Source organism: Ovis canadensis, chromosome 21 (genome assembly GCF_042477335.2).
Source record: "Ovis canadensis isolate MfBH-ARS-UI-01 breed Bighorn chromosome 21, ARS-UI_OviCan_v2, whole genome shotgun sequence".
Lineage (NCBI taxonomy): Eukaryota > Metazoa > Chordata > Mammalia > Artiodactyla > Bovidae > Ovis > Ovis canadensis.
The window spans coordinates 42,917,256-42,928,382 of NC_091265.1; the positions used below are offsets into that span (position 1 = coordinate 42,917,256).

Consider the following 11,127-nt stretch of genomic DNA (forward strand, 5'->3'; position numbering starts at 1 on the left):
GACTTTTGGACTCTGAGGGAGAGGGAGAGGGTGGGATGGTTTGGGAGAATGGCATTGAAACATGTATACTATCATGTAAGAAACAAATTGCCAGTTTATGTTTGATCCAGGATACAGGATGCTTGGGGCTGGTGCACGGTGATGATCCAGAGAGATGATATGGGGTGGGAGGTGGGAGGGGGGTTCATGATTGGGAACTCATGTACACCCGTGCAGATTCATGTCAATGTATGGCAAAACCAATACAGTATTGTAAAGTAAAATAAAGTAAAAATAAAAATTTAAAATAAAAAACAAGAAAGAAGAAGGAACTTGAAAGATAGTCCCTAAAAAGAAAATATTTCATTAAATATACAGTTTAACAAGTAGAATTATTTTAAATGAATACCTGAAAAAAATCACATATTTGATTAATATTCTGAACTCTTACCCCACTACCCCAAATTCCAGTTTTATATAGATTTGACTTTTGAATCATTATTTACATTACTTATGTGTGCCTGCTAAGTCACTTCAGTTGTATCTGACTTTGCAACCCCATAGACTGCAGCCCACCAAGCTCCTCTGTCCATGGGATCCTCCAGGCAAGAATACCTAAGTGGGTTGTGATGCCCTCCTTCATGGAACCTTACCAACCCAGGGATTTAACCCATGTCTGTTACATCTCATGCATTGGCAGGCATGTTCTTTATCATTAATTTGTCTTAGTACATAAGACAAATTAAATATAATTTTTTTGCAATGAAGAAATATTTAATTTTTTAACATTTCTAGCCATGTTAACAATAAGATGACTTGTCAGGGTATGTCTCGATCTTCTAAAATCTGCTATCCACACTGTTGACACTGAAGGGAAAGCATTGACTAGGAGCTTATAAGAAACAGAATCTCAAATCCCCTTCAGACTTGCTGGAAAGGATCTGCACTAAAAAAAAAAAAAAAGTCCTCAGGAGACCCTGTGAACTAACTTTATCATGAATTGTTCAGAATTAAAAAAGATTCCCTCTTGAAAGAAGAATTTTAAGTTTGGGAAATGCCAACTGCAATTGCTTCTTTTCTCAAGAGCTTGTTCCCTGAGAAATGGAAATCCCTGGAGGGTATTTGACTCTGTTTTATTTATTGCCTCTAACATCTAAACCCAGGACAAACCTCCACAGCACAGCAATCATAACTTCTTAGGGGACTGTTTTGAGGATTTTTGCTTCACTGAAGCTGTAGAATAACACACTGAAAACTTAGAATTGGAAATGCTGACTTGCGATGCAGACCAGATTCAAAAATGGCTCTGACAACAGGGCTGGGCCTGCTCTCCCAGCACGAAGGACAAAAGAATTCTGGGTTCATATTACTCCCAACAAATAGTTAATTCTATTTTCCTCTGAAAGCAGAATGCCAAAGTAAAGAAAAATTGATGTTTAGTTTCCCAGGAGTTAGAAAGGTAAGTGTTTTGATTTCATACTTGTGTTATAAGACTATTAAGTCTGGAAGCAATCATCTTGGGAATTCAGGGCAATGTCTCATGATATCTTAATTCATCCATATTATTATTCATTTCTTCATAAAATATTTTTTAACTTGGCTATGATGTGCCAGATGTATGCTCTTTACTTGGATGCAGAGGACAGTTTAGTCTGATTTGGCCCATCCTCTGGCGTACAGGTTGCACTAGGGGAAAAGAATCCACCTGCCAGTGCAGGAGACAAAATAGGCATGGATTCCATCCCTGAGTTGGGAAGATCCCCTGGAGGAAAGCATGACAACTGACTCCAGTTTTCTTGCCTGGAGAATCCCATGGACAGAAGCTTGGAGGGCTACTGTCCATAGTGTTGCAAAAAGTTGGACACAACTGAGGAGACTTAGCATGCATGCATTGGCTTACAGTGCAGATCAAATCTTAAAATTGTGGCTCAAAAATGAGTTTTCTGAGCATGAAGTAAGAAGGTCCAATTACTTGAAAGGAATTGGAGGTTCCCATTATGAAACCAAATATAAATGAAATTGAAAAAGAAATAAATATTTACCAGAAAACAAGAGATAAATGAGGTTGGTAAGGCTATTATTTCATGTGACAAGAAGAGCAAATACAGATAGTTTGAGAGAATGTAACCCATCTCAGAAAATAAAAATTTTCTGAAGTAGGAAGTAAAGTTTCTAAACACAAACAGAACCAAATGGGAGCTGAGTCTGGCAAGAAGTAGGGTACATATTCACACTATCTCAAATGCGGTGGTGGAAATCTTTTCCCCACTGTCTCTGGAAGTGGATCAAATTTTGAAGTATGGTTGAGTGTATTCAGTCATTAAGAATAAGTGCCTCACTTATTTCTAAGAATTCAAATTGTTATAATATTTTCCTTTTATTTCACAAAGCATATGTTTTTAGATCTCTCTAATACTGTACATAAATTCTATTTTCTTCTCTTTCTTTTCTTCTCTATATCTTTGAGATATATGATGATATCTGCTAATTATGCCATTACCTTAAAATATTTTCCAAGTTCAATACGTTTTATTTGCTTTCCATTTTTTCAATGCTTCTCCTTAAAAAGAATATCCCCTGATAGTTGCTCAGTCATGTCTGACTCTTTTGTGACCCCATAGACTGTAGCCCACCAGGCTCCTCTGTCCATGGGATTCCCAGGCAAGAATGTTGGAGTGGGTGGCCATTTCCTCCTCCAGGGGATCTTTCCAACCCAGGGATAGAACCCAGGTCTCCTGCCTTGCAAACGATTTGTTTACTGTCTGAGCATCATGGAAGCCCTCAAGTATTTTCCAAGTTCAATAGTTTTTATTTGCCTTCCATTTAGTCAATGTTTCTCCTTAAAAAAGAATATCTATAACAAAACCCAGAACTACAGATGTAATTTAAGTGTAGCACAGAGCTTCCTAATCTTATGGCACTCTCAGAATATGGTCATATTTGTATGAGGTAGCAGGTTAAGTGGACAAGACAATGTGGCCAGTGGTGACCACCTAGGAGTTTATGGATGTCATAGACTCAACCTGACTCCCTCAATGATGAAGACCAAGACCTCAGCACTGTTATAAGCTATTCATGACATTTTAGTTCCATGGAAGATAAAAAAGAAAAATAAAATAAAAACCGCCTGACAATTTTCAAAACGGTAAATGGCTTGCAATTTCAGTTAAGTAGAACAAAAAGGAAAGAAAAAAATCTGAAAAACTGATAGTGTTCAACAATTTCAACCTGTTATTTAAAACTTGACCATAAAGGACACCAGGGGCTTCCCTGATATCTCAGTTGGTAAAGAATCCACTTGCAGTGCAGGAGACCCTGGTTCGATTCCTGGGTCAGGAAGATCCACTAGAGAAGGGACAGGCTACCCACTCCAGTATTCTCACACTCCCCTTGTGACTCAGCTGGTAAAGAATCTGCCCACAATGCAGGAGACCTGGGTTCAATCCCTGCTTTGGAAAGAGCCCCTGGAGAAGGGAAAAGGCTACCCACAGCAGTATTCTGGCCTAGAGAATATAGGCCATGGGGTTGCAAAGAGTCGGACACAACTGAGAGACTTTCATTTACTTTTCAAAGGACACCATAGGTCTAGATTGTGTCACTGGGAATACATCCAGACATTTAAGGTATTTTTTATACTCCAAGAATAGAAAGAGAACAATCATTTTCTAAATCTCTTATGCAGTCAGAGGTTTTAGAAACAGTTCCAACAAGAACATTACAAACAAGAAAAATTGGAGATCCATCTTTCTTACAATTATGGAAATTTAATGTTAGCAATTTGAATCTAGCCATACACACACATCCACATACACATACATCATATGGCACACAGAGAAAGTGAGTTTGTTTTAGACATACATCAATATTTAAATTCTAAAATGAAATATTTTCTTATAAAAATTTACCTTCCAATACAATATTGTAAACTAATTAGCCTCCAATTAAAATAAATAAATTTAAATAAAAAAATCTACCTTCAAGTATTCAACTTAATGTCTAGAATTTGTATTTAATTTATTAATTTCTGAGACTTATCTCTATCACTTTTTTCTACCTACTCAGTCATATCACCTATACATATGAGATTTATTTCTTCCTTTCCAATCCTTACTTTATTCTGATTGCCTTATTGAATTTGTTAGTATGCTCAGTAAAATAATGAATAGGAATGGAGACAGTAATTATCTTTGTCACTCTCACAGTACCAGAGGACATATGTCATGTTCCACTATTAAGTTTGTTGCTTGCTACGCCTGTTCTTTAAACAGATTTTAGAACTCATGATCTATTCTGCCTTTTCTACAAGGTTATTATTACTATCGGATGCTGTTTCCTTTTCTATATTTTAGAAGGAAATCTGTAAAATTACTGTTGTTCCTTTCTAAAACTGAAGACCAGTGAAAACATTAGAAATGGTATTCTAGCTTGAATAATGAACCTGCATACAAATAATTTTGGGAAGCGCATACAAATAATTTTTTTAAAGTTCTATACAAATAATTTTTTTTAAGTTCTATGTGCCCTTAATAAGAATACAAGTCATTTAATTGCTATATGCATGGAATTATGCATAAATTACACATTTATACACATTTACAAATCTTGTTGAGATCCTCCTTAATCCTTTCCAATTTTCGTTAGATTTTCTATTTACATTAATATTATTAATTTATTTTAAAACGCATTTCAGTATATTAATATTTTTTCACACTCATAACAAGGTACAACTTTATCAAGATTACTTAAAGAATTATGTACCCATTCTAAGAATAAATTTCACCTACAGGAGTTTTGATAGTTGCATACACTGTGCACTGAAAGCAACATCTCAGTAATGACACGAAATGTTTTTAATCATCCTAAAATCTTTTATCATGGCCTTTGCCAGTTATTCTCCCATGCCCCATGCTGTCAGTTATTGGTCTATTTTTATCTCTTTATAGATTAGTCTCCTTTTCTAGAACTTTATATAAATGGAAATATGCATCTTCTCTTCTATGCATATTGGCTCTTTTTACTCAAGATAATATTTTCAAGATTAATCTGCATGTATCTGTGATTTATTGCACTTTGTTGGTGAGTAGTATTCTACTCTGTGAATACATATCACAATTCATTTTAGTTGGTTGAATACTTGCCTTATTTCGTGTTTTTGGTTGTTAATAACAAATACTCTATGCTCATTTTTGTACAAGTCATTATGTAAACATATATCTATTTTTATCTTGAGTAAAACACCAAAGATTAGAGTAATTAAATTATGTGTTATCTTGACTTTATAAAAATTGTCAATTTTCCAAATTCGTTGGACAATTTTATACCTTTTTAAGCTATCGGTATTTGAGACCTCTGGTTGCTTCACATTGTCTCAAAATTTTGGGTTGTAAGTTTTCATTTCTCTTTTCTTCTCTCTTTTTTTTGTAGATGTGTAGTGTTTTTTCATTCATGTTTTAGTTTTCATTTTCCTGATGAATAGTAATTTTAGTATCTTTTCATATGCTTATTAATTATTCTTTTATCTTCTGTGATAGTATTTGTTCAAATAGTTTTCTTATTTTTTAATTTGCTTGTCTTCATGTTATTGTCTTTTCAATATTAATTTATATTTTCAGTAACAGTCTGTAGTGAGTGGCTTGCTTTTAATGTTCTAATAATCTCTTCAAACACTTTGAAGAACAATTTTAAATTTGGGTATATTAGAATTGATCAATATTGTACAGTTAGCAGGTGTTCTAATACATACTAACTATACAATATTATAGTTTAGTACTTAAACTATAGTTTAAACCATATTTTAGTGTTTTTTCCAGAAGTTTAATAGTTTAGTTTTTTGCTTAGAATTAAGATTCATTTCAATTATATTTTTATTTAGCTGTGAGGTAGAACATTGGGAGTTTGTTTCTTCTTTTTAATTTTTATTCAAGTGGAAATTATTTTAATATACTTTGATCCATAAACAGATAAAATAATCTGTTTATCATTTAATAGAATAGGGAACTGCATCTATTATTCTATATCCTCTAATTTTATGACTGTTTTTATACCCTCTTAGTTAATGAAAGATAAAAAGGGCTTAAACATTATAACTGATTTTTCTATGTATTTTGTGTATAATTATCTCTTATTTTTTATTGATAGCATATTATAACAACAATTATTACCATTTTCAGAGTGTTAAACCTTGCTAATTAAGTAATTAAGTTATTTTACTTTTCCAGGTTTATCAACTGTAAATGATGGGTCAGTAGAAGAACACATACACTTGGACTTTAAGGCATATTCATTTAAGCACTATATTTCTTCTCTCAAGCAAAGACAGAGGCATTTGGACCACAAGCAGGTTATAGGTGAGACAATTCAGGTATCATATCTGCATAATGAATGTTGTCTGTGTTATTTTAATTCAAGAACAAAATTAAAAATCTGATAATTTTATGTAGAAACCCAAATTTTTGATTTTCAGAAAAATAATTCTGAAATCTAGTAATAATGTGTCTCTTTTCACCCCTGGCAGAAATCAATTGCTGGTGAATAAAAGATTTTGCACTTATATGGGATTTGCTCTTCCTAGGTTGATGCTCAATCAGCTTCTGTCATTTTTAATAGGTCTTCTAAGTTTTCAAGTCTGCAAACCACACTTTAGAAAAAAGCATTTAAGATAATTGAAATGTTCAAACTAGGGAGTAATCACTCAAAAACCTAAACTGATAATCAGCCAGAGGCCTGAAATACTTTTAAATTAGATAATTTAATACCTTTAATATAAAGGTGCAAAAACATTTAATTAAGAAAGTATTACTTAGGTAAACTTATCCAGAGTTAAAATTATTCACAGAAACCAAGAGAAAATTCAAATGATTAATTTTCTATGTAATTTACCATTAATAGGGGGCATAGCAAAGTCATGAATCTAAAAACTGTCCCTTATTCTCTCCTTTTCAGAGACTACCCAGAGAGAAATGCCTGCAGGAAATCACTCCTCAGTGACTGAGTTCATACTTGCTGGGCTCACAGAACAGCCACAACTCCAGCTGCCCCTTTTCTTCCTCTTCCTAGGAATCTATGTGGTCACGGTAGTGGGAAACCTCGGCATGGTCACACTGATAGGGCTCAGTTCTCACCTGCACACCCCCATGTACTATTTCCTCACCAATTTATCCTATATTGACCTCTGCCATTCCACTGTTGTCACCCCCAAAATGCTTGTGAACTTTGTGACAAAGCAGAACATCATTTCCTATCCTGAATGCATGACTCAGTTGTATTTCTTCATTGTTTTTATTATTGCAGAGTGTCACATGTTGGCTGCAATGGCATATGACCGCTATGCTGCCATCTGTAACCCCTTGCTTTACAATGCTACCATGTCTTATCACATCTGCTTCTGCCTCACAGTGGGAGTTTATATTTTGGCCATCATTGGATCCACAGTCCATACAGGATTTATGTTGAGACTCTTTTTCTGCAAGAACAATGTGATTAACCATTATTTCTGTGATCTCTTCCCACTCTTTGAGCTATCCTGTTCCAACATCTATATCAACGAATTATTGGTCATATTCTTGAGTGCATTTAACCTCCTGACTCCTGCCTTAACTATCCTTGCCTCCTACATTTTTATCCTCTCCAACATCTTCCAAATCCGCTCCAACAAGGGCAGGTCTAAAGCCTTCAGCACCTGCAGTTCCCACCTCTTAGGTGTTGCTATTTTCTATGGATCTGCATCATTCATGTATCTGCAGCCATCAACTGTGAGCTCCATGGACCAAGGGAAAGTGTCCTCTGTGTTTTATACCATCCTTGTGCCCATGCTGAATCCCTTGATCTATAGTCTGCGGAATAAAGATGTCAAGTTTGCTCTGAGGAAAATTCTGGACAGTAGAAAACATTCATGAACTGAATCTGTATCGTGATGTCATAGTAATAATTTGCCGTGAGTTAGATTTGTTATTTAAATATTTATAGTTTCAGCGACACTTCCCCATATAACTCATCTCTAACATTCTCTTCCTGGACACTTCTCCAAAGGTATATTACAAAGATTATGAATGGAGAAATGGAAAAATAAAATAAAATGTTCTTGAGGATTAACAGAGCTTTTGTTTTATTTTTAATGAACTACAATAAAGCAAGAACTACAGCAATGATGATGATGAAGAAAATTATAGTAATATATTTTATTATGTTTCTATTTGTAAAGACGTGGAAGGACCTAGAATCTGTCATATAGAGTGAAGTAAAGCAGAAAGAGAAAAACAAATATCATTTGTTGTAAAGGAAAAACTAACATTGTAAAGCAATTATATTTCAATAAAAATAACAAATAATGAATGATTTATGAAATATAAACACTACGCCCTATCTTTGAATGGGTAACTGTTTACCATATTCTCTCATGGCAAACTCTAGTATAATTAAAGCTTATTTCATTTGAGTAAATGATTGAGTTTTTTGACAGTTTCAATGTGGAAAAATGATTGAGAGGCACTGTGTCACTCAATTGTAAATCTTTTAAAAATAATTGAACCTAATACATTTAATCATATTTTATAAGTGCTCCCTAATGTGAGTTTCCAATATATCTTACATCATGCTAAAATCTAAGACTGCTTCCAGTTATTTCAGCTTTGGAAAAAAAGCAAAGGTATATTAAAAAAGAAGGATTATGAAATATAATTGCCTAATAGCAAACTATTTCATTAAATATACAATTTAACAAGTAAAATTATTATTATTGATATTATTATTATTAGTGAAATTATTATAATAAAATTATTATTATTTTTTAAAACCCCCAAATACTGCATCAATATTCTGAATTCTTGCCCCATAATTATAAAATTCAATTATTTATAGATTTCATTTTTAATCAATTATTTATATCACATATTTCTATAAAAATTAAATATATTTACTACATAAAAATGATTTAAATTCATTAATAAAACTTTCTGGCTTTATTAACAGTAAGATAAATTGTCAGAATATGTCCCAATACTCTAAATCTGCTATTTGCAGTTTGGATCATGAATCCACAGCACTGGTAGGAGCTTGTAAGAAATGCAAAATTTCAGATCCAGCTTAGACTGGCTGGATCAGTATCTGCATTTTAACAAAATCCTCAGGAGATCCCGTGAACAAATCTTTATCACTAATTCGTAAGTTCAGGATTGACAACACCTTTTGAAAGAAAATGTTGGATAACTGGGGAATGTCACCTGCAATTACCTCTTTTCTCAAGAGCCAGTCTCTTGAGAAATGAAAATCTTTGGGGAGTATTTGACTCCATGTTATTTATTGTCTGGTATATCCAAATTCAGTACAAACTTCATAGTATGATGATCACAAGAGCTCAGGGGAGAACTGAGAAAGGTCAGGATGTTTGCTACCCTGAAGCTGAAGAAACAACACTGAAGACTTAGAATTGGAGATGCTGATCTGTGATGCAGAACAGCTTCAAAAGTGACTCTTAAGCCAAGGCTGTCAGACCTGCTCTCCCAGCAGTAAAGACAGAAGAATGCTGGATACCTATCACTCCCCACACCAACACTCATGCTATTCTTCCCTGAGAACACATTGTGAAATAGATTTGGCATTGAGATTTCCAGAAACAAAGAAAGGTGAGTGTGTTAATTTTGTACTTGGTATTTGAGACTTCAAATATGAAAGTAATAATCATTAGCATTCAGGCAAATATTCCACAACATCTTCATTCATATAATTATCAATTTATTCATAAGCCATGTTTTAAAACTTGCTATGATGTGCCAGATGTGGGTTATTTTCTTGGATAGAGAGGAGAATGTCAGATTTTTTCATCATTTGACTTATAGTACAACTGGAGTCTGAAAATGTGCTGTTTAGAAGTGAAAGATTCTTAAGCATGTAGTAAGAAAATAATCAATTAGAAGGAGTCTAAGGTTTTCTGCTTTTCTGGTGGCTCAGGTGGTAAAGAATCTGCTTACAATGCAGAAGACCTGGGATTGATACTTGGGTTGGGAAGATGCCCTGGAGAAGAAAATGGTGACCCACTCCAGTATTCTTGCCTGGAGAATCCCATGGACAGAGGAGCCTGGTAGAGTCCATGGGGTTGCAAAGAGTCAGACATGACTGAGAAGCTAACACTACTGCTACTATGATGACATTAGTTGTCAATGAGATAAGTAAAGAAAACCTGTTTAGCAGATAATAGAGATGAATGAGGTGGTGAGACTTATTTCATGTAAAAACATGAGCAAGTAAAAATCTAGACAAGTTGAGAGAATTTGACTTATTCCAGATTTGAATGTAAGTTTCTGAAACTGGAAGGAATCAGATGTGAACTGAGTCTGTTTGAGTGTATTCAGTGATTAAGAAAAGACATTTTGCATTGGATGACCTAGAGGGATGGTATGGGGAGGGAAGTGGGAGGGGGGCTCAGGATGGGGAACACGTGTACACCCATGGCGGATTCATGTTGATGTATGGCAAAACCAATACAATATTGTAAAGTAATTAGCCTCCAATTAAAATAAATAAATTTTTATTAAAAAAAGAACTCAAAGGTTTAGAATATTTTCCTTGTATTCTTGGATCTTTCAAATGCCATACATAAAATGTCATTTGTCTCTTTAGAGTCCCTTGAGATATATGATGAAATCTGTTAATTATCCCAACACCCTCAAATAGTTTTCAAGTTTTATACAGCCTTTATTTGCATTTTATCTTGTCAATATCTCTCCCTAAAAAGAATATCCATAACTAAACTCCAAACTCCAGAAATAATTAAAATGTAGCACAGTGCTTCTTAACCTAATTGCACACATAGAAAATGGTAATTGTGTGAAATGACAGGTTAAGTGAATCAGGCAGCATGTGACTATGATTATCAGTTTAACATATGAGGAAGTATTGGTTCATTCACACTTCCTCGTATTTGTGGCTTAGTATTAGAAAATCATGCTATTGGATTTGTTACTGATCATACTCTAGACATTATGTTTCTCCAAGTGCAATCTGAAACTAATATCATTATTAACCAGTCACTTACTTTGTGAGTTTTTTTGAGTTAAAAAAGAATTGATACCTTATTTATTTCAAGTGAATTACACCCAAAGCTATGTCCAGTTTATAAACAATTAGGTTTTTTAAAATCTAAATTTTAAACAT

At 33.9% G+C, this 11,127-nt stretch overlaps 1 protein-coding gene across 2 annotated transcripts; it reads left to right on the forward strand.

Annotated features, from left to right (window-relative positions):
• Nucleotides 1-1,178: 1,178 nt before the first annotated feature.
• On the forward strand, nucleotides 1,179-8,070 carry LOC138426442 (putative olfactory receptor 8G2). Of its 2 annotated transcripts, XM_069565003.1 has the most exons (3): nucleotides 1,179-1,438; nucleotides 6,198-6,326; nucleotides 6,922-8,070. In XM_069565003.1, exon 3 carries the CDS (start codon nucleotides 6,939-6,941, stop codon nucleotides 7,872-7,874), a length of 936 nt encoding a protein of 311 aa, XP_069421104.1. In that variant the 5' UTR covers nucleotides 1,179-1,438; nucleotides 6,198-6,326; nucleotides 6,922-6,938; the 3' UTR covers nucleotides 7,875-8,070. The 2 variants fall into 2 exon arrangements, with proteins under 2 accessions (XP_069421104.1, XP_069421105.1); XM_069565004.1 differs by lacking the exon at nucleotides 1,179-1,438 and having other exon boundaries at nucleotides 6,277-6,300; nucleotides 6,933-7,874.
• Nucleotides 8,071-11,127: the final 3,057 nt, after the last annotated feature.

Excerpts from the sequence above, each read along its gene's own strand:
- LOC138426442 (XM_069565003.1), top strand. The coding sequence starts at position 6,939 with ATGCCTGCAGGAAATCACTCCTCAGTGACTGAGTTCATACTTGCTGGG.